General features: G+C 44.5%; 1 protein-coding gene across 1 annotated transcript; it reads left to right on the top strand.

Moving 5' to 3' along the window:
• The first annotated feature begins 387 nt into the window (after positions 1-387).
• Positions 388-20,126, top strand: LOC143793576 (uncharacterized). The gene is made up of 5 exons (XM_077280651.1): positions 388-417; positions 16,874-16,948; positions 17,759-17,957; positions 18,112-18,274; positions 19,060-20,126. The coding sequence occupies exons 1-5, from the start codon at positions 388-390 to the stop codon at positions 19,232-19,234; spliced, it is 642 nt and encodes a 213-aa protein (XP_077136766.1). The 3' UTR covers positions 19,235-20,126.
• The last annotated feature ends 4,646 nt before the right edge of the window (positions 20,127-24,772 follow it).

The raw sequence follows: 24,772 nt of genomic DNA, 5'->3' as shown, positions 1-24,772 counted from the left end.
AGCCCTTCTGGCACCAACAACCATGCCACGTTCAAAGGCACTCAAATCACCTTTCTTCCCCATACTGATGCTCGGTTTGAACTGCAGGAGATTGTCTTGACCATGTCTACATGCCTAAATGCACTCAGTTGCCGCCATGTGATTGGCTGATTAGAAATTAAGTGTTAACAAGAAGTTGGACAGGTGTACCTAATAAAGTGGCCGGTGAGTGTATATAGTTCAATATATTTCTGTGGTTAGCAGTTTCCAGTACCATATCAGAGAACAGTGTGAAGGAGCAGTACTTCTTCAGCTGGTAGCAGCTGATCGTGGAGGTCTCTGCACTTCCAATCATGCACAGTGCGCCTCTCCGAAGCCAGCACACATACACCTGGCTTCCAAGGATCAATGATTAGAGGAGAAGAAGTCATGTGCGAGGTAAGTAGGACGCTTGCAATGACGCCGGTGCTTTTAAGTTATGTTATGACGCCCACATGAGTGTGATAAGATGCTTAGTGGGTCAATTAGTCTGGGAACACTAACACCCCATCTAGTCAAAGCCCTCATTTACATATCATAAAAAACTTTAGAAATACTTTTGCTAAAGATCTGTTTATGTGTTTAATGTAATACAGGGACTGTTTGGCAGGGAATTTATATATGCAGACACAACTGCTGCTGGTTCTGGAGAGCATGGGGGATCTGACAGGATCCCTTTAAAGGGTAGATAGGATCCAGCAATAGTTAAAAACAGCAGTAGATCAAATGCTAATGTTCAGTATTCGGTCAGTATTTAACCTCAGTATTTGTAACTAAAATCAGGAGTGGAACAATCAGAGGAAAAGTATAAGGGTATTTTTCCACGTTCCGTAAAGGCAGCGCTTTGGACGCAGCAGATACCCGCTCGGTCCAAAGCGCTGCCGGCTTCCGCATGTGGTCACTGAACACATGCAGAATCACCGCATCCTATGCATAGGACAGTGCTATTTATCTTGCGGAGACTGAGAGTCTCCGCAAGATAAATAGACATGCTGCGGTCTATAAAGATGTGCCGCATGTGCGTATTCTCAGGTCTGCCACCTACGTCTTTGAACGTATAGTGGAAATGGAATTTCATAAAATTCCCTCCACTGGCCGCGGCGGATTGGATGCTGTGGCTGTACGCAGCGTTCAATCCGCAGCAAATACTGAACATGGAAACATACCCTAATAGAAACACGTCACATCTTCTGTATTTTTCACCCACTCCTGGTTTTGACTTACAGATACTGATGCAAAATAATGAGCATGTGAATGTGGCTTTAGGCTGATGGGATATGGAGTGCTCAGCCAAATATGGGTGACGAATGACAAAAAACTGACTGGCACATCCAGACTAATGTGAATAGGTGCATGCCAGGAGGAGCTACCTCCATATACAATATACCAAAAAAAAAGGTTGCACTCTATTGTGCTAAAGCATGTCAATGTGAAATAAATGAAATATGAATAGCAATATGGCTTTTGAATATTAGAAAAAAAAATTAAACGCTTTGCATAAAATTTGGCCAAATTATATCTGCCCATCAACCAACGTCAAGGTGGTCTCAAAGACTGATGGGTCCTTACATGTCTGTAAACCTTTCTTAGGCTGAATTCCTGGGCAAATGTGGACACCTCTGTCAGCAATTCCTGCATTTATGGGTAGGTAGGAACCTGCTGCAGTTAAAATCACCACATGGTGAAGGGCGGAGTGCTCAGTCAGTAAGCTAACATACACAGCCAAATACGGGGACAGTCACCACCTCCAACAGTATACTACGACAAAAGTTGATATTTCATATTCTTGATGTTTGTATACATCTTAGCACTTACAGAGGTTACTGCATTTGTTACTGCATTTGATTATTTGTATATTATGCAGTCACTGCAGCTTGCACCTGTTCACGCTTGGTTTATTCTATTAGGATATGTTTGTCACTTTATCTATCTTTCTATCTCATTACTTATCTATCTATTATATATCTACAGTTAAAACCAGAAGTTTACATACACTATATAAAAAGACACAAATGGATGTTTTTCTCAATATCTGACATGAAATCAGAATAAACCTTTCCCATTTAGGTCAATTAGGATTACTATAATTATTAATATTTGCCAAATGCCAAAATAATGAGAGAGAATGTTTTAAGGCATTTTTATTACTTACTAAAGTCAAAAGGTTACATACCTTTCAATAGTATTTGGTACCATTGCCCTTAAACTGAATGACTTGGGTCAAATGTTTGGGATATCCTTCCACAAGCTTCTAACAATAGTGGGTTGGAATTTGGGCCCATTCCTCCTGACAAAACTGGTGTAACTGATCCAGGTTTGTAGGTCGCCTTGCTCGCACCTGCCATTTCAGCTTTGCCCATACATTATCAATAGAATAGAGATCAGGGCTTTGTGATGGCCACTCCAAAACATTGACTTTGTTGTCCTTAAGCTACTTTGTTACTATTTGGCAGTATGCTTTGGGTCATTGACCATTTGGTAGACCCATTTCCACCCAATATTTAACTTCCTGGCTGATGTCTTGAGATATTGCTTCAGTATTGTCACATAATCTTCTTTTCTCATGATTCCATCTATTCTGTGAAGTGCACCAGTCCCTCCTGCAACAAAACAATCCCACAACATGATGCTGCCACCCCTGTGCTTCACAGTAGGCTTCCAAGTTTCTCCCCTTTTCCTTCCTTATGCCCAAATAGTTAAATTTTAGTTTCATCAAACCACAGGAAGTGTCTACAAAAATTAAGGTCTGTGTTCCTGTGTGCATTTTCAAACATTATTCTGGTTTTTGTATGTTTCTTTTGGAGTAATGGCTTCTTCCTGGCAGAGTGGCCTTTCAGCCCATGTTGATACAGTACTCATTTCACTGTGGATATTGACACAATTTTACCAGCTTTCACCATCATCTTCCCAAGGTCTTTTTCTTTTTTCCTTGGGTTGATATGCACATGTCAGACCAAAGAAAGTTCATCTCTGAGACACAGAACCCATCTCCTTCCTGAGCGGTATGATGTCTGGACATTCCCATCCTGTCTGTACTTGCATACAATTGTACTGATGAATGAGGCACCTTCAGGTATCTTGAAATTGTTCCCAAGGATGAACCAGACTTGTGCAAGTCCACAATTCTCTTCCTGATATCTTGGCTGATTTCTTGAGACTTTCCCATGATGATACACAAAGAAGCAGTGTGTTTCAGGTGTGCATTAAAATACATCCACATGTGTGTCTCTAATCAACTCAGATGTTGCAAAAAAACTTTCAGAAGCTTCCAAATACATGACATCATCATACTGACCAGTCCAAAATTGTTTAAAGGCATAGTAATCTTAGAGTATGTAAACTTTTGATTTTGCAGTAAGAAATCAAAATGCCTTAAAAACATTCTCTCTCTCATTTTTCTGGCGTTTGGCAAATATTAATTATGGTAATCCTAGTTGATGTAAAACGGGAAAGGTTTATTCTGATTTCATGTCAGATAGTTTCAACTGTATCTATTTATCTATCTACATACAGAAATGGAACAGCACAATGCAAATTGGTGGGTGGCAAGCCTCCCAGGCAAAAAGTCCAATACTTGCCCAATATCCAGACAAAAATTAAAAAGGAAGGCAGCACTCCATATTTTGCAATGTGGAAAAAAGGAACTTTATTCAGACCCACATGTCTGGGCGACGTTTTGGCTCACACTGAGTCTTTCTTTTTTAATTTATCTATCTATCCATCTATTATCTATCTATCTCTCTATTATCTATCTATCTAGTCAGAAAAAAAGAATTAGGCACAGCACAGCAAAAAACTGGGTGCAAAGTCTCATAGGCATATACCAAACCTTGTAAGTAGGGTTGAGCGAAACGGATCGTTCATTTTCATAAGTTGCCGACTTTTGGCAAAGTCGGCGTCTCATGAAACCCGACCCGATCCCTGTGTGGGGTCGGCCATGCGGTACGCGATCTTGGCGCCAAAGTCGCGTTTCGTATGACGCGTTTAGCGCCATTTTTTTAGCCAATGAAGGAGTGTGGGCAGAGTGATGACATAGGGGTTAGGGGCGTGCACGCCTATGATCATTTTAGCGCTTGTGCGCAGCAGGGATTTGCAATGTGTAAAACGGAATTTTCGGGGCTGGGACAGAGGGGGAGAGAGAGAGAGAGAGAGAGAGAGAGAGAGAGAGAGAGAGAAAAAAAAACCATAAAAAAAAAAAAATCCCCATTGACGTGCATAGGGTTTCGTGTTCCGGCCGATCCTCGACTTTTCGCAGTAATCGGCCGATTTCGCCCGATTCGACTTTTCAAAAAGTCGGGTTTCGCAAAACATGACTCGACCCTAAAAAGGTCAAGGTCGCTCAACCCTATTTGTAAGTAGAGTCAAAAAATTCTGAAACATCACTCTATGTGGCAATAATAAGGTGCTCTTTATTGGCCCATGTGGCGAAACGTCACCACATGGGCCCATAAAGAGCACCTTCTTATTGCCATAGGGAGTGCTGAGGCTGCCGTCACACTAGCAGTATTTGGTCAGTATTTTACATCAGTATTTGTAAGCCAAAACCAGGAGTGGGTGATAAATGCAGAAGTGGTGCATATGTTTCTGTTATACTTTTCCTCTGTTGCACTCCTGGTTTTGGCTTACAGATACTGAGGTAAAATACTGACCAAATACTGCTACTGTGACGGCAGCCCTAAAAAGATAAAAAATGCTATGAATGGTCTCAAGACCATGATTAAGACACTCCGTCGAAATATGTAGGTCTGTGACCTCCTTGTTTGTACTGTCTAAGGCCGGTTTCACACGTCAGTGGCTCCGGTACGTGAGGTGACAGTTTCCTCCCGTACCGGAGACACTGACACACGTAGACCCATAAAAATCAATGCATCTGTTCAGATGTCATTGATTTTGTGCGGACCGTGTGCGGACCGTGTCTCCGTGTGCCAAACACGGAGACATGTCAGTGTTCGTGGGAGCGCACGGATTACACGGACCCAATAGAGTCAATGGGTCCGTGTAAAACACGCACCTCACACGGACATTCTCCGTCTGGGGTCCGTGTGCGTGCCGGAGACAGCGCTACAGTAAGCGCTGTCCCCCCCCCACATGGTGCTGAAGCCGCCATTCATATGTTCCCTGTAGCACCGTTTGCTACAGAGAAAATATGAATGATAGTGTTTAAAATAAAGATCCATGTGTCCGCCGCCCCCCCACCCCCTGTGCGCCCCCCCCCGCTGGTCAGAAAATACTTATCCGGGTCCCCCGTCGGCTGTCGCTCCTTCCTGGTCTGGCCGCGCCTCCTACTGTATGCGGCCGATTACACTCATGAATATGTGGCTCCACCTCCAATAGGGGCGGAGCCGCCTATTCATGAGTGTAAATGAGCGGCCCCACGTGACCGCATACAGTAAGCCGCGGCCAGACCAGGAAGGAGCGACTGCCGACGGGGGATCCGGGTGAGTATTTTCTGACCAGCGGGGGGGGCGCACAGGGGGTGGGGGGGCGGCGGACACATGGATCTTTATTTTAAACACTATTCTTCATATTTTCCCTGCAGCAAACGTTGCTGCAGGGATGATATGAATCGCAGCTTCAGCACCATGCAGAGTGGGTACCACACGCTCCGTGTGGTACCCACTCGCCATACGGGCGGCACACGTGTGCCGCAGGTATGGCCTCCGTGAGTTCCCAGGCACACGGACACGGATAACTCCGGTACCGATTTATTCCGGTACCGGAATTATCTGGACGTGTGGGTCAGCCCTAAGGCTGCCGTCACACTCGCAGTATTTGGTCAGTATTTTACATCAATATTCTTCAACCAAAACCAGGAGTGGAACAAATAGAGGAAAAGTATAATAGAAACATATGCTCCACGTCTGTATTTATCACCCACTCCTGGTTTTGGCTTACAAATTCTGAGGTAAAATACTGACCAAATACTGCTAGTGTGATGGCAGCCTAATTCAGAATTTTTTTATTATCTATCTATCTATCTATCTATCTATCTATCTATCTATCTATCTATCTATCTATCTAATAAGTTTCTCTTCATCTCTCCGTTTTCCATAGTCTCGGCACACTCTGGTTACAAACACAACACTGATATTATTTCCACCATTCTGCTGAAATGAATTCCTGTATTTCATTGGTGGAAAGAAAATAAATGCATCTTGTTTTTTTTGTTTTTCTCTGACTTTTTTGCTGTCCTCATCATATCTGTGTGATGACTCGCGCCCGGTACATTAAATTGCTGGAGGCATTAATTTATTTGCACATCCAGCATGGTGATACATGGCATCCCTTCATAATGCTCCTCTCATCTAACCTCTCCCTGCTCGCGCTTTCATTCTGCGCCCATGCGTGCGGCATAATCACACACTCTCATATTCCATGCACTGCCTTCTTTCATACGGAATGGCTTGTACCAGGCTACAGGGGCTCACCAAACATCAGACGCTCTTTATCAGCAGTTGTGCCAGGGTCTCCATAGCAACAGTATAATAGATTTGCCCTTATTCAATCCCAGAGGCCACATTGAAGAGCAATGCAAAATTTGCTGGAGCCTGAATTCCTTTCAACTCATAGCTCATGTGTCAAGGCGCAGGCAGCGGTAAACATTTACATGCACAGGAACCTTAATTCTGCAGCCTGGCCCGCTGTCGGTGACATTCACAAGCCTGGGACGCTTCCACTTGTCACATCCTCCGTGCTCGTTGTGAAGTCTTCTAGGATACAGATGGCTCCATTGCTCGCGATGGTTCAGAACGGGCCGCAAAAGAGAGAAAAAAAAAGGATGTATTTCAATTTTCCAAGGTGAATTTAGATCCCTAACAAAAATAAGACTCAGCGTGGAAGCTCTGGAGAGCCGAGCCGCAGCAATTACCTAGTAAACCCAGAAATGAGAGACTTATTTAACAGCGTTTTAGTCACAAAAGCCTCTTCTAGCACAAAAGTAAACACAATTGTTGCTGAACATCAGACTGGAGCGCTGCCTGAATACACCGCCTGGCAGCAATTCAATAGAAAATTCCATTATGTGTCCATCTCTGAGCCCCAAACTGAAATATTAGTGCAAATATAATAGTAAAAAAAAGTTACAAATTCTCCTTATTTTTTTTAAATCAATTTAATTTTAATTATTTAATTTTTGGGGTTATGTGTGCTCCAGGAAATTTTCTAACTCTGGTTAATTTTAGGTATTTTATCTTCACTTGTCTCTTGGATGCCAATGTATATATATTCATTATTCCAAATGCATATAATTGTTAAAACATTCAGATTATTAACCCCTTCATGACCCCAGCCTTTTTCAGTTTTGCGTTTTCGTTTTTCGCTACCCTCTTTCCCAGAGCCATAACTTTTTAATTTTTCCGTCAATATGGCCATGTGAGGGCTTATTTTTTGCGGGACAAGTTGTACCATTGGTTTTAGCATATCGTGTACTAGAAAACGGGAAAAAAATTGCAAGTGCGGTGAAATTGCAAAAAAAGTGCAATCCCATACTAGTTTTTTGTTTGGCTTTTTTGCTAGGTTCACTAAATGCTAAACCTGACCGGCCATTTTGATTCTCCAGGTCATTATGAGTTCATAGAAACCAAACATGTCTAGGTTATTTTTTACTTAAGTGGTAACAAAATTCCAAACTTTGCTAAAAAAAAAAATTGGGCAATTTTCCGATACCCGTAGCTTCTCCATTTTTTGTGATCTGGGGTTGGGTGAGGGCTTTTTTTTGTGTGCCGAGCTGACGTTTTTAATGATAACATTTTGGTGCAGATACATTCATTTGATCGCCCGTTATTGCATTTTAATGCAGTGTCGCGGCGACAAAAAAACGTAATTCTGGGGTTTTCAATTTTTTCTCTCTACACCGTTTAGCAATCAGGTTAATCCTTTCTTTCATTGATAGATCGGGAGATTCTAAACGCAGTGATACCAAACATGTGTAGGTTTGATTTTTTTTTTCTTGTTTTATTTTGATTGGGGCGAAAGGGGGGTGATTTAAACTTTTATTTTTTTTAACTTTTTTCATATATATTTTTTTTTTACTTTTTTCATGCTTCAATAGCCTCCATGCGAGGCTAGAAGCTGGCACAACTCGATCGGCTCAGCTACATAGGAGGAAGCTCAGATCGCTCCTATGTAGTAGATTTACTGCATTGCTATGAGCACCGACCACAGGGTGGCGCTCACAGCAATCCGGCATCAACAACCATAGAGGTCTTCAATAGGCCTCTGGTTGTCATGTCGACGCATCACTGACCCTCGATCACGTGACGGAGTCAGTGATGCACTCATTTCCGGCCCGATGGACGGAAGCACTAGTTAAATGCCGCTATCAGCGTTCGACAGTGGCATTTAACTAGTTAATAGCGGCAGGTGGATCGTGATTCCACCCGCCGCTATTGCGGGCACATGTCAGCTGTACAAAACAGCTGACATGTCCCGGCTTTGATGCGGGCTCACCACCGGAGCCCGCATCAAAGCAGGGGATCTGACCTCAGACGTACTATCCCATCCGAGGTCAGAAAGGGGTTAAGTGATGTTTCTTCTTTAGTGTCTATCAGGTTCTTGAAGATTTTTAAAACAGGCAATCAATGTAAACAGCACTTGAAGTACGCTTAGTATTTTATATACTTTTTTTGTGTTTTTAAATGGTCATTGTCTTTTCAAGAAACTTTATCAAAGGCCGGTTTCACACGTCAGTGGCTCCGCTACATGTAGTGACAGTTTTCTCACGTACCGGAGACACTGACACATGTAGACCCATTCAAATGAATGGGTCTATGCACATGCCTGCGTGTTTTCACGGACGGTGTGTCCATGTGCAAAACACGGAGACATGTCCATTTTTCTCCGGCAGCACGGTCCACAATATGTCCCGCACACGTGCACACGGTGAACAGTGTGCACTCTCCTCCGTGTGCACGTACCGCCGCAGGAGAAACAGCGCTACAGTTAAGCGCTGTCCCCTGCGTGTGGTGCTGAAGCCGGCATTCATCCCTTCTGTCCTGCTCAGCTGAAAGCAGCGCTTGCAGGAGAGAAGGGCTGAAAGATCAAGGTTTTTTTTGTTAAAAATAAAATTGGGGTCACCTCCCATAGGGGTGGAGCCGCATATTCATCACTGTAATGAGCGGTACCATGTGACCGCTCCCACAGGACAAGCTGCCGGCGCTGAGAGGAGGCATCGCGGGAGCAGGCTGAGTATTTCTCTGCAAGCGGGCGGGCGTACGGGGGGTGGGAGGCGGCAGGTGACCCCCAAACTTTATTTTTAACAAAAAAAAATTAATTTTTCATCTCTTCTCTCCTGGGAGCACTGGGGACAAGAGATGAATGCCGCCTCCAGTACCACACGCTGGGGACAGAACTAACTGTAGCGATGTCTCCTGCATGGTCCATGTGGTCCTCATGCAGCACACGGGCAGCACACGGCTGCCGCACATGTGCCACACTGATGTGCCACGTGAGCACACGGACACGGATAACTCCAGTACCGTTTTCACCAGTACTGGAATTATCTGGATGTGTGAGACTGGCCTAAATCAATAGTGCAAGCAAATAAAATAAACATTTTATTAGATCTCATCACAGAAATCAGCTTTTTCTAAACTTATGAATCACTTCTCCTCCTCCTGTCTCCCAAATTCATCATTCACAAAAAAACAACTCAACTCTGACTTGGTCAATGTAAGATGAACATACAGTTCAGTGAGGAGTCATGTTACAGATTTACAGATCTTGCTTAACTCTATGGAGAGGAGGGAGAGATGAGTGAGGGTACTCAGCATAGAGAGCAACCGGCAGTTTCTACCAAATTTATTTCTCTTATGCTAGGTACAGACGACCATATATTCTCTCATCCTATCATGCAAATCAAACTCTGATCAGTGTCAGCATATCGCAATGTACATTATTTATTAGTTCGTGGAAATCGTATTGCACTCAGATGTTATGCAAGTGCAGATTGATGTTTTCCCTGGACTCATTGTCTTGCATGGCCAAGTGTGATGCGATTATCCGATCAAACTCAGGCATGCTACGAGGAAAAAAAATAGAAGGGAAACAATAATAGGACATGTGCACGACCCCAGAGAATAACATTGGTTAGAGCGTGACTCGATGTTTTGACGGATCGCACTCTGACCGAAAATAAGGCTGTCTGTCAGCTCTTGGATTCACAGTCACACAGCTCAGTACTGCTGTATATTGCCCTCAGTGCTGCTGCTTCTGTTTGTGTGCTAAAAAGAGAAAGAGATGGAATCCCTAAGGTCTGTGTATTTGGTGTATGGAAGACATCATAACAACTAGTCTCCACTTATTAACTTAGACCAGAGACATTTGAAAACTAGGGCCTGGAAAGGCGAAAAATGCTGACAATGTAGGATACAAGTCATAAAATGGGCAGAAATTGTGTTATGTACACATGCAGCAGCTTATTGCAAAAAAAGTTATTTTAAGCTGCAGAGGTAAACTTTAAAGGTTCCTCTTAATGCTTCTCTCATGGGGATTTTTTAAACCCCATAACATTTTTTCCAAAATGATCTAAAATAAGAATATGAGTTATACTCACATTAATATTATTATTTATTTATATAGCACCATTGATTCCATGGTGCTATACATGAGAAGGTGTTACATACAAATTACATATATCATTTACAGTAAGCAAACTAACAATTACAGACTGATACAGAGGGGCGAGGACCCTGCCCTTGCGGGCTTACATTCTACAGGATGGTGGGGATGGAGACAATAGGTTGAGGGTGTAGGAGCTCCGGTGTTGGTGAGGAGGTAGCTTCAGTAGTGGTGAGGAGGCAGCGGGGTCAGTGCAGGCTGTAGGCTTTCCTGAAAAGGTGTGTTTTCAGGTTCCGTCTGAAGGATCCGAATGTGGTTGATAGTCGGACATGGACATGGGGCAAAGAATTCCAGAGGATGGGGCATATTCTGGAGAAGTCTTGGAGGCGGTTGGGTGAGGAGCGGATAAGTGTGGAGGAGAGAAAGAGGTCTCAGGAAGACCGGAGATTATGTGAGGAAAGATATCAGGAGATTATTTCAGAGATATATGGAGGAGATAGGTTATGGATGGCCTTGTAGGCCAGTAATTTGAACTGGATACGCTGAGGGAATGGGAGCCAGTGAAGAGATTTGCAGAGTGGGGAAGTGGAGGAATAGCGAGGAGAGAGATGAATTATTCAGCCAGCAGAGTTAAGGATGGACTGGAGAGGTGTAAGGTGTTAGCAGGGAGGCCACAGAGGAGGGGGTTGCAGTAGTCAAGGCAGGAGATGATGAGGGCATGCACAAGCATCTATATATATAATTGTCTAAGGGTTTTTCCGTCTGTCTGTCTGTCTGTCTGTCTTTCTTTCTGTCTGTCTGTCTGTCTGTCCTGGAAATCCCTCGTCTCTGATTGGTCGAGGCCGCCAGGCCTCGACCAATCAGAGACGGGCACAGCATGGTGACGATGATGTCATAAAGGTTGCCTCGACCAATCAGCGACGGGCACAGTCTGCTGCGAATTTGCCTCGACCAATCAGGGACGGGCACAGTATCGACGTAGATGTCATAATGGTTGCCATGGCGATGATGATGTCATAAAGGTTGCCTCGACCAATCAGCAACGGGCACAGTCTGCCGCGAATTCTGGAATCATCATTGTCCATATACTACGGGGACATGCATATTCTAGAATACCCGATGCATTAGAATCGGGCCACAATCTAGTTTTAGTAGATTGACAGTTGAGGAAAGGACGGATTCTGGAGATATTTTTGAGCTGGAGGTGACAGGAGGTGGAAAGAGCTTGGATGTGCGGTTTGAAGGACATTGCAGAGTCAAGGGTTACTCTGAGGCAGCGGACTTCTGGTAAGGGGGAAAGCGTGATGTCATTAATTGCGATAGATAGGTCAGGTATGGAAGATCTATGAGATGGAGGAAAGATGATGAGTGCAGATTTGTCCACAATGAGTTTGAGGAAGTGAGAGGAGAAGAAGGACGATATGGCTGATAGACACTCCGGGATTCTGGACAGCAGAAAGGTGATGTTTGGGCCAGAAAGGTAGATCTGAGTGTCATCAGCATAAAGGTGGTACTGGAATCCATGGGACTTTATGAGTTGTCCCAGGCCAAGTGTGTAGATTGAGAAGAGTAGGGGTCCTAGAACAGAGCCTTGAGGGACTCCAACAGAGAGAGGGTGGAATGAGGAGGTAGTGTGGGAGTGGGAGAAGCTGAATGTGCGGTTGGAAAGGTATGAGGAGATCCAGGATAGGGCGAGGTCTTTGATGCCAAAGGAGGAGAGGATATGTAGTAAGAGGCAGTGGTTAACTGTGTAAAAAGCAGAGGACAGGTCTAGAAGGAGGAGTACAGAGTATTGTCCGTTAGCTTTGGCTGTAAGTAGGTCATTAGTGATTTTGGTCAGGGCTGAAGAGACTTGTTTGGGCTAAAGAACACAAGGAATGGATATTAGGCCAATGTTAATCTGTGCTTTGGTCTGATGAGTCCATATTTGAGAACTTTGGTTCCAACCACCATATCTTTGTGCGACGCAGAAAAGGTGAACGGATGGACTCTACATGCCTGGTTCCCACCGTTAAGCATGAAGGAGGAAGTGTGATGGTGTGGGGGTGCTTTGCTGGTGACACTGTTGGGGATGTATTCAAAATTGAAGGCATACTGAACCAGCATGGCTACCACAGCATCTTGCAGCGGCATGCTATTTCATCCGGTTTGCGTTTAGTTGGACCATCATTTATTTTTCAACAGGCCAATGACCCCAAACACACCTCCAGGCTGTGTAAGGGCTATTTGACCAAGAAGGAGAGTGATGGGGTGCTACGCCAGATGACCTGGCCTCCACAGTCACCAGACCTGAACCCAATCGAGATGGTTTGGGGTGAGCTGGACTGCAGAGTGAAGGCAAAAGGGCCAACAAGTGCTAAGCATCTCTGGGAACTCCTTCAAGATTGTTGGAAGACCATTTCCGGTGACTATCTCTTGAAGCTCATCAAGAGAATGCCAAGAGTGTGGGAAGCAGTCATCAAAGCAAAAGGTGGCTACTTTGAAGAACCTAGAATATAAGATATATTTTCAGTTGTTTCACACTTTTTTGTTAAGTATATAATTCCACATGTGTTAATTCATAGTTTTGATGCCTTCAGTGTGAATTTACAATTTTCATAGTCATGAAAATGCAGAAAAATCTTTAAATGAGAAGGTGTGTCCAAAGTTTTGCTCTAGTCTGCACTGTATATATATATATATGCACATATATATGTATAATATATATATATATATATATATATATATATATATATATATCTATATATAAAGAATTCTAGAGGTAGGCCTCATAGACATCCTGTAAAAATTATGAAGGAGGGCATCATACCCACCCTGAAAAAAAAGAGTGAGGGCCACCTGATGCCCCTATAAAGATTTTGAGTGAGGGCTGTCTGATGACCCTATAAAGATTTTGAGTGAGGATCCACTGCATGACCTTATAAAACTTTTGATTGAGGGCCGCCTCATGATCCTATAAAGATTCTGAGTGAAGGTCGCTTAATGATTCTATAAACCACAACCTGTCCCCTCCCTATATCTCTGAACTAATCTCCTACTATCTTCCCTCACATAATCTTCGATCCTCCCAAGACCTCCTACTCTCCTCCACACTTATTCGTTCCTCACACAACCGCTTCCAAGATTTCTCCCGAATATCCCCCATTCTCTGGAATTCCACGCCTTAACACGTCAGATTATCCACCACCCTCGGATCCTTCAGACGGAACCTGAAAACCCATCTCTTCAGGAAAGACTACAGCCTTCAATAACCATTCTGCCGCCTCACCAACCACCCGAGCTGCCACCTCACCAACCACCTGAGCTGCTGCCTTACCAACCTCCCGAGCTGTCGCCTCACCACCCGAGCTGCTGCCTCACCAACCACTCGAGCTGCCGCCACGTCACCAACCACCCGAGCTGCCGTGTCGCTGCCGCCTCACCAACCACCCGAGCTGCCGCCTCACCAACCACCCAAGCTGCCGCCTCACCACCACCAGTGCTGCAGCACACTGACTTCCTGTCTCTTCCCCATTATCCCAAAGAATGTAAGTCCGCAAGGACAGGGTCCTCTCCCCTCTGTACCAGTCTGTCACTGTAAATTTGTTTACTGTTAACGATATCTATAACCCTGTATGTAACCCCTTTTCACATGTACAGCACCATGGAATTAATGGTGCTATATAAATAAATAATAATAATATAAAGATTTTGAGTGAGGGCTGTCTGATGACCCTGTAAAGATTTTGAGTGAGAGCTGCCTGATGACCCTGTTGAAACAGTGAAGGAGGAGGACAAGAAAAAGGAAGAAACCATAAACGAGATATGCTTTTTTTTTGGGTGCGAGGGGGTGCATGGGAATATAACAGAAAAAAGGAACATTTATATTGGCTTTATGTTCCGCTGCTGTCATACGGTATCGTTAAGATAAGAAGTCTGTGCCAATCCAGGCTTTGTTCAATTTGATAAGAGTCAGCCTGTCAACATTTTCAATGATTCAGAACAGGTGAGGAATATGTAGGCACCAGTGGATGAACTGTTGTGAAAACCAAAAACAGCTGTTCAGAAAACTTTTGATGCTTGTGGTGCAGTAGCCAACAAGTAATATACAAACATGAAAAGGTATAGAAAAGCAGCATTCACTGTTTCCTGTGGTGAAAAGAACAGCACATGTTGAGAGGGTTAAGTTGCATAAAAGGGCTGGTTTTATGTGGACCCTCATAGAGCAAGTGGTAGAGGGTCCACTTTATCTCCCGGGCAGATCTGCATGAGGTCATGATCATGTGATCAGTCACATGATGGGAATCACCGGCTTAGGTTTAAATAACCGAGCTCTACAGGCAGTTGGGGTTCAGCTAGCCAGGAGAAAGGTGTCTCCAGAGGCTTTGTGGCTTGTTGGGCACAGATTGAACCTGTGCTGCTCCAGAGTGGGGTGTCACCCGCAACATAGAGACAGTGTTGCAGTATTGTTATTTTTTCCTTTTTGCTTGTTTGTACTGGTTTTAGCCAAAAAGGCTGTTTTGTTTCCATGAGTTGGTTTATGCTGCCTGATAATAAACCTACAATGACTAAGGCTACGTTCACATTTGCGGTGTGCGCCGCAGCGTCGTCGCCGCACCAAAACGCATGCGGCGTGCGGCCCTATCTTGAACATTGGGGCCGCATGGCGCCGCATGTACATGCGTTGTCATGCGTTTTGGTGCGTTGTACGCCGCATGCGGCGTTAGGGCGCACCTGTCAGGGCGCGGCAAACGCAACATGTTGCATTTTTTGGGCGGCGCAGACTTTGGAAAAAACGCATGCGTCGTGTTTGCGTCGTGTTTGCGTCGTCGATGCAGCTTTTTTCCCATTGACTTGTATTGACAACGCAGACGACGCAAGTACTTGCGTCGTGGTGCGTTGTACGACGCATGCGTTTTTAAATAAAAAATGCAAAACATTGTCTAGACTTTTGTCTAGACAAAAAAAAACCACTATATATAGAGAGAAAAAAAGGGGTTTGGCATTGTCTTTCACAAGGCTATCTACAGAGAAGACTGACTGAAGGGAATCTGCTTTCCAAACCTGTAAGTATATATTTCTCTTTGCATATTTTTTATTCTGTGTTTTATTTTTTGATTTGGATTTAATTTGTGCAATGTTTGGTCTGTGCTATTGTACGGTTATGGCACTGTGGGTTGTTAGTGAAAAATTGTGTTTTTTAATCTTGTTTTGATGTACTTCTGGCGTTATATGCTGGCGTTTATTGTCACCGGCCTTGCTTGGTTTTGGATTGGTTTTATGGATTTGGGGTTGTTCTGGTGTCATGCGGTTGTTCAATGTCTTTAAATTTGGAAAATTTTTATGTTAAATTTCTGGTGCATGTCTTTTTCTGGTTTCTATTGTTGGGGGTATCCGTATGGCATTTTCTTGGCTCATGTCTTGCTGTGTTTTATGCTGTTGGCATTTTTTTTTCTTTCCTTGAGTGTCTTTTCTTGCTGGTGGGGGGGCTACATTTATGATGTTTCATTTGTATTGTATTGTTCTGTGCTGCTATGCCATTCTATTTTCAATTGTATTTTCCCTTTTTTTTTTTTTTTTTTTAACTGATGGTTTTATGTCGTTTTCCCTATGGCTTCCGTATGTATCTCCTTTCTTGAATGTTTCCATTGACAAGTGTGTAGTATGGCTTTTTTTTTTTTTTTTTTTTTTTTTTAAGTTGGGGGCCTTTTTTTTAAAATTTATTGTGTTTTCTTTTCATTTGGACTATGTTTTATCTTTTGGGTTGCTGTATATTGTAACAGCGGTTGTCCCGTACTGTTTATTGCTTATTATCTAGAATGTTATTTAGCGCCTTTTTCTGATGTATTTTGGTGGATGTCACCAGATGGTGTTGTTTTGGATTATGTCTTGTTGTAATTGTAAATTATGGCGTTCATTAGTTTGCTTATTTCATTGTGCCTTTTTTTTTTCCTGTAGAAATTTTTACATAGGTGTCTATTTTTTCTGAATTTTATTTGGTTCTATTCTTGTATTGTTTCTTCGATTGTGTTCTCTTGCAATGTATGGCATTGTGGTGTCGCTTTTTGAGTTTGCATTGTCCTATCAGTCAACAGTCAATTGTGGTTGTTTTAATGTTTTGGGCCTATTTTATTGTATGTGGCATTGGATGTGATTTTTTGCTCATTTTTTTCATTGCAGAACAAACTTGCAAGAATGCCAAGTTCTTCGGAGCATAGCCAATCGGCGCGGGGGAGTGCGGTGAGTAATTATGTCTAGTTGCTTACAATTCGCTGCCATTTGTAGCATTGACAATAATTTTTGTATACAATTTTTCCAGGCTTCTTCAAGTGAGGGGGAAGACGGTCAGCGGGAGCAGAGAGATCGGGGCCAAGATGTGGCGTCAGGCCGGCGAGTGAGTATTTTTTTTCTTTATTTTTTTTTTTTCAGTAGCATCCTGCTGTGAGGAACATTACATTTGAGGAGCATCCTGCTTTCACTAGGGATGTTTACTAAGCTTAGGCCCCCGTCACACATAGCGAGATCGCTGCTGAGTCACTAGTTTTGTGACGCAACAGCGACCTCAGTAGCGATCTCGCTATGTGTGACACGTACCAGCGATCAGGCCCCTGCTGTGAGATCGCTGGTCGTGTTGGAATGGCCTGGGCCGTTTTTTGGTCGTTGAGGTCCCGCTGACATCGCTGAATCGGTGTGTGTGACACCGATCCAGCGATGTCTTCACTGGTAACCAGGGTAAACATCGGGTTACTAAGCGCAGGGCCGCGCTTAGTAACCCGATGTTTACCCTGGTTACCCGGGTGCTGCAGGGGGACTTCGGCATCGTTGAAGACAGTTTCAACGATGCTGAATTCGGTCCCCTGATCGTTGGTCGCTGGAGAGAGCGGTCTGTGTAACAGCTCCCCAGCGACCACACAGCGACTTACCAACGATCACGGCCAGGTCGTATCGCTATTCGTGATCGTTGGTAAATCGCTATGTGAGACGGGGCCTTTATACATTATAGATTTTCAGGGCAGCAAGTATTGGGGGAAGGTAAAATAAAGTTGAACTCCCTGCACACAAACATTCCAAAACACAGGTGTAGAAAACATCAATATACATACATCAAATGGCAAAGGATAGGGCAAAGGTACCTATCATTCCAGGTACTGGTGGTTGTTATTATTTGCATATTTTTAACCTATTTGTTTTCTAATTTTTCTAGGTTTCACAACGGGACCAAGGAGACAGTGGAATAGATGTGGACCTCCTGATCTCCAGCATCCAGGAGCGTGGCCCGTTGTGGGACAGCCGTGACCCTCGGCACATGGACCAGGTGGTGTCGAGGCGTTTGTGGGCAGAGGTGGCAAAGTCGCTGTGGGATGGCTTTGACAGTGCCTCAGCGAAGGCCAAAGGCAACTTTAGTGAGTATTGCAGATACGCTGCTATGACCCATCTTGCCAGGATAAACACAACCGTGTGTGATGCGATCAACGCCTAAACTTTGCATCGCTCACGGTTGTTTTATCCTTTTAAAATGCTAAATATGTAACCATTTTTTTGTCTTTACATTCACAGTGAAAAAGTTGAGGACCAGATGGCGATCCATGAAGGACCGTTTCAATAAGGGGATCCGTGCTGCGGAGGAGCAAGCTCGGAGTGGTGCTGCTGCGTCCAAGTCGGTGCCCTACAAATACAACAGGGCCCTCCAGTTCCTAAGACCGGTCCTTACCCGCCGACAGTAAGTATTTTGGCCACATAACATATTGCACAGCCACATTGTACATTGCCCAGACACATAGCATATTGCACAGCCACATAGTACATTGCCCAGCCACGTACATTGTGCATCCACATAGTAGATTGCCAGGCCACTATATAGCAGCCACATAGTACACGTTCTAGCTACATATACACATAGTATATTTCAAAAGGAACATAGTGTATTGGCCATCCATGTAGTCATTGTAGCATTTTGGCCATCCTTTTACCCTAGTGGAATGGTATATAGCCCATTAGTAATTTTTTGGTTAGGCGTGAGTCATTGTAGTCCATGACAGGTTACGTTCTGAGTCAGGGTAGTTCTGATCGCATGAATAATGATGACGTCTGGATCACATGATCCTAACGTCATGGCCGTTCCTGCGATCAGATCAGCAAAGTTTTTTTTTTTGTTTTTTTTTAAATGTTTTTCTTGACTTTAAATTTTTTACTAATTTTGCGGCATAGGCAGCATCAAGAAAGATTTTTTTAAAAAAAATGTTTTAAAACGATGACAGAGGTATGCATTGACTTTTGCAGCGGGAATGACCAGTCATTTTCTACCGTAGGTATGTCCATGATTGTTATCGTCAGCCCTAATGGTCAGCTGGCGGTAACAATCAGCAATTTATTATAGGCAACACAGACTGAGAGACAGGGGATTGTAATGTATTGATGTGTCATGTAATGTTAATTTTTTAACAGGAGTTGGCGTATGTGATAGGTTATTAATTGAAGACTAATTTTTTCCTTATCTTTTCACAGCACACACAGCAGCACCCTCGAGCGAGCTCCCCCCTGTGAAGCGGAACTTCATGGATCGCCATCTGACCCGTCACAGCCCTCCCACAGCGACAGCAGGCTTGCACCACCATCATCTGGAGAACCGGCTGCCGGTACATCAGGTTTTCCCCTGCCCGAGGCCTCTGGCGCACCTTAGTTCGGGAATTCCCGACAGCGCCAGCGGGCCTCGGACAGGTCAGTCATGCCCGAATTTTTGCACTTGGGCACGGTGTTCCAGAACGGTTTCAAGGCGTTGAGCGATAAAATGTCCAGTATGGAACGGCGCCTTGAAATCCTGGAAGCCGAGCTCTCAAATCCGGCAAAGCATTTTTTAAGTACAATTGCTAAAGGCATGGTGGAAAACCTTACGCCGGAACTCCAGATTTCGGTGATGCAGGACTGCAACAATTCCTACGTGAGGGCTCTGCAGCAGTCTCGGCGCATGCAGTCAGCGACACTGCCAGTAGTACCGTCGCTGGCTAGCATGACTCCGACTACTGCTGCAGAGCCACTCCAGCCACCCCACCCTGGTCCAAGTGCCGAGCGACGCCACCACAGTCACCATAGCAGTGTGCCGCTGACTCCTGCTCCTGCCAGGCCCTCATCCTCCCGCAGCCATCATTCTGGGGGAGCCGATACTGGAAAAAAAAGGAAAAGGAAGAGCAAGAAAAAAAAAAGCAAAAGGTCACGCACTGAGGCTCTGGCTGCTCAAGGTCAAACAAGTACACGTCGGGGCTCTAGCCGCAGCAGGAGCAGCCAGAGCCAACCAAGAACTTTGCAAAGGCTCGTGTTGCCTCCTCCCTGCCCTGCAGAGGTGGCGGTTTCCTCCCCATTATACCCTGTGGAGGGTTTAGACCTGCCATCCAGCCTCCTGGACTATAGGTCAACATCCTCCTCCTCGTCATCGTCTTCATCAGCCTCATTTTCCTCTCCCCATTCCCAAAAAGAAACATACCATTCCCCCTTTGTGGCACAGGTTGATACCCCCTAAGTTTATTTCCCCTTTTTTTTTTCTGTTTCCCCCAAATAAAAAATTTTGGTTTGAATACAACAATATTTGTTCTTATTTTCATGTATACTTCTCAGCAAGTCACACTGTGCGCCGTCTACACATATTATGTGTTTAAAACAACTCATATATGCAATGTCAGACACTATTTTTAACTTTTTTATTTTGCCTTTTTTGGTGTGTCTCTCATTGCTGTATGAGGTGTTTACAAACAATAAAGTGTATGAGGTGTTTTCAATCACTAGGGTATGTGTCCACGCTCAGGATTGCATGAGGATTTGGTCACGATTTTTCATCAGTATTTTGTAACCCAAAACCAGGAGTGGGTGATAAATACAGAAGTGGAGCATATGTTTCTATTCTACTTTGCCTCTAATTGTTCCACTCCTGGTTTTGTATTACAAATACTGAAGAAAAATCGTGACAAAATCATGATGCAATCCTGAACGTGGACACATACCGTAAAGGTACCTTCACACTTAACAATGCTGCAGCGAAACATACAATGATGCAGATCACTGCAGCATCGCTATTTGGTCGCTGGAGAGCTGTCTGTGTGACAGCTCTCCAGCGACCAACGATGCCGAGGTCCCCGGGTAACCAGGGTAAACATCAGGTTGTTAAGCGCAGGCCGCCGCGCTTCCGATGATTACCCTGGTTACCAGTGTTTTGTAAATCAAACAACAGTACATACACTCAGAATTGCGTCCCCCGGCGTCCGCTTCCCTGCCCTGACTGAGTGACGGCCCTAACAGCAGAGCGGTCACATCACCGCTGTGCTGTGCATTCACTTTCCGGCCGGCGCTCAGTCCGTGCAGGAAGCAGACGCCGGGGGACGCGAAGATGAGTATATGTACTGTTTTTTTTGTAAACTTTCACACTGGGAAACAGGGTAAATATCAGGTTACTAAGCGCCGCCCTACGCTTAGTAACCCGATATTTACCCTGATTACCATTGTAAAACATCGCTGGTATCGTTGATTTTGCTGTCAAACACAATGATACACGGCGATCTGACAAACAAATAAATATGTTATATGGTATGGTATAAATTTTGTCTTTGAAGCAGGGTAGAAAACTTAAGAAAATTTTTTTATTAAAACACAACATTTTAAAAACAAAGGGTTACAAGTTTTTTAGATAAGGCACATTACATTGGTGAACTATTTTAAGCATAGTCACACCAGAATACAGTCCAACAGTTTACTACACCATTGTATCTTGCCATGACAGACGGCCAACATCTGACACAAAATAGGCCGCAAAACGATCCCTCATCTGCGCAATTTCCACACTTGTCCTCAGAGGATGATCATGGAAATCGGGCAATGGGTTGGCTATGGTTTCATCGAGATCAACGTTCAGTCTCTCTTTGGCCAGAATAAAATTGTGGAGAACCACACACGCCTTCACCACCTCATCCACTGTCTCAGTTTTCAGATTAATGGCGGATCCTAATATCCGCCATTTGGAGACAAGGATGCCAAAGGCGCACTCCACAGTCCTTCTGGCCCTGGACAGTCTGTAATTGAACACCCTTTTCGTATGGTCCAAGCCCCGACTGGAGTAGGGTTTCAATAGGTTGGCAGACATTTGGAATGCCTCATCCCCAACCACAACAAATGGCATCGCAGGGCCTTCGGTGTGGGGAAGAGGTCGTGGCTGGGGGAAATTGAAATTGTTGCCATATAATTTTTGGCCCATATCCGACTCTTTGAATGTGCGCGAGTCATTTGAACGGCCAAACGCACCAATGTCGACTGCGAGAAAACGGCAGTCCGCACCGGCAATTGCCATCAGCACAGTGGAAAAATATTTTTTATAGTTGTAGAAAAGGGATCCACTTTTCCCTGGCTTGGTAATCCGAATGTGCTTGCCATCCACCGCGCCAATACAGTTTGGAAATGAACACACTTGGTCAAATTTCTGGGCGTTGGCCAACCAGATATCGCTTGTAGGGACGGGTAAAAATTCTTCCCGGAGATTATCCCACAAAGCGCGGCAGGTCTCAGCAAGAATTCCGGAGAGAGTGGAGACTCCAATCCGGAACTGAAATTGAAGGGATCTCAAGGTCTCTCCGGTAGCCAGGAAACTGCCAAGAAGAAAAATAAATTACATTAAAGTACATTGCAATTTATAAAAGTACATTGACCATACCACCCCCAAAAAAAATTAAGAAAAAAAAAAAAAAAAAAGGGAAGATGTGAACGTAGCCGAACATATCTCAGTCATTCAAACAGCTACGTACCGTAGAGTCACCAGAAGCCGCTCCTCTGCAGAAATAGCTCTCCGGAGCTGCGTGTCCTGCCTGCTAATGGCTCCTTCCACCCGACGCAGAAGATACCGGAAGCTCTCCTGAGACATCCTGGTGTACTCGAAATATTTCTCCAGGTTCTCATTCAGTTCGCCAAACAAGCTATGGTATGCTCCACGGCTCTCCCGGACTTCCAAGATAGGGTGTATCCAAAATCGGCGATGAATCCATCTCCGTTTTTCTCTTTCTCTTTGATGAGCACAGGCGACAGCATAGGCATGAGCCAAGGCAAATTCCATCTCCATATCCATGACGATACTGTCCATGGGACGCTCCATCATGAATACCAGCAAAATGGGAGGAATTCATGTCTGCCATGGTATATATACACAATTACATAAACACCAACCCTCTTCTAGCCATTGGTGGTCCTTATCTATTGTGTAGACACTTTTTTTTGTGGGTGGGATGAAGAATGACTCACTGCACAAAAAAACGCATGCGGCGCAAAACGCTGCGTTTTTTGTTGAAAACGCAACTGCGTTTACAAAAAACGCTGCGTTTTGCGCCGCATGCGTTGAAAGCATGCGGCGCAAAACGCAGCGTTGTGCATGCGTTTTGCTGCGTTTTTGTTTGCGTTGTGCGTTGCGGCGACGACGCTGCGGCGCACACCGCAAATGTGAACGTAGCCTTAAAGAGATGGTGTATCCAGTTTTTCCTACCTCTCTGTGCTGCCACGAGTGTGAACTATCACAATATGTATAACAAAACATGCGCAATTGCAATATTTTTCTGGGAGTAAAACTTCATTTTCTGGAAAAATGTAATGGGTGCCAACACTTTCGGCCATAACTGTGTCTGTGTATATGTATATATATATATATATATATTGTGAGGCTGTGGCCTCTGATACAGCTAGGGGGCGCTGTTTGTTCTCCCCAAAATGTGCATGCAGACGGATGAAGTCCATAGGTGTGCATGAGAGTCATGGATTTCCGGTCCGGGTTTTCCAGGTGGCTGAAGGCCACAGGTTAGTGTGTGTTTAAAAGCCCTGCAGTAAGGGGTATGGGTGTGTCAGGCCGTGTCAGGCCGTGCAGGCCGTGTCAGGTGTCTGGCCAGGTGAGGCTAGGTGTGCGAGGTGCACGTCAGTGTCAGTCTGGTGTGTGCTGGTCTGCAGAGTGCATGGAGGCCAGCAGAGCCAGCACCCAGGGCAGCTGAATAGCCTGGCACCCGCAGCGTACACAGAGATGCAAGTCGTCCATGGTACTGGTCTCGGAGGTGGACAGTCCTGTGCCCGGAGGTGGACAGTCCTGTGCCCGGAGGTGGATGTCCTGTGCCCGTAGGAGTCAGATGTGGACAGTCCTGTGCCCGGAGGTGGATGTTCTGTGCCCGGAGGTGGATGTCCTGTGCCCGAAAAAGGACTAGCATGTGCAACGATTGCAAACAGGTGGATATGGTGCCCGGCTGCTATCCAGAGGATATCCTGAACTGTGTACAACTGTGTGAGTAAAGAGTCTGTAAGAGACTGTGATACAGCGATGCAGGACACCCATGAGAACTAGTCAGAGGAGGGCTGGCGTGAGTAGTGTCTGCAACATATGAGGCTGTGTGTATGGAGACGTATAGAGACTGAGATGGCGTGCGGTCGCCCAGGAAACTGGACAAGGGAAGTCTGGCCTGTTCAGGGACTACAAATCTAAAGCCATGTGAAATGTATTGCATTGAACTGGTGTAAACTGATCACTGAAGTTATATGCATTTATATGTACCCGGCTGCACTCCAGAGGATAAAGAGTGCAGTACGCTGAGTGAGTTCAGAGGACTGACACCCTGCGTCTTGGGCTGTCTTATTTGTACCCGGCTGCACTCCAGAGGATAAAGAGTGCAGTACGTTGAGTGAGTACAGAGACTTGTTACCGGCGTGCGGTCACCCAGGGAAACTGGACAGAGGGAAGTTCGGCCTGTGTATTGACTGCGTCATATAGCCATGCATTATTAATGGACTGTATGAAGAAGCCGTTTTACTATATTGACTGTGTGAAGTAACACAATAAAAGAGACTTTTGTGTTTGAATTTGTGGGTCACTGCTTCTTCACTTCGTACGAAGCTACTGCAGCTTTACAATATATATATATATATATATATATATATATATATATATATATATATATTACTCACAGTATATAGCGCCATTAATTCTACAGCGCTTTACAGACATCATCATATGATACATATGCACTGTATGTATATGTATGGATATATACTGCGGGCAAAATGAATATTGAACACATCACCAATTTTCTAAGTAAATATATTTCTAAAGGTGCTATTGACATGGAATTATAACCAGATCTTGGCCAACCCATCCAATGCACACTGGCAAAGAAATCAAACCAAAGATATCCATAAATTAAGTTATGTGTAACAATGA

This window comes from Ranitomeya variabilis, chromosome 1, assembly GCF_051348905.1.
Source record: "Ranitomeya variabilis isolate aRanVar5 chromosome 1, aRanVar5.hap1, whole genome shotgun sequence".
Taxonomy (NCBI): domain Eukaryota; kingdom Metazoa; phylum Chordata; class Amphibia; order Anura; family Dendrobatidae; genus Ranitomeya; species Ranitomeya variabilis.
The sequence above is the reverse complement of the archived record's forward strand: the minus strand, read 5'-3'. Positions and strand labels throughout refer to the sequence as shown.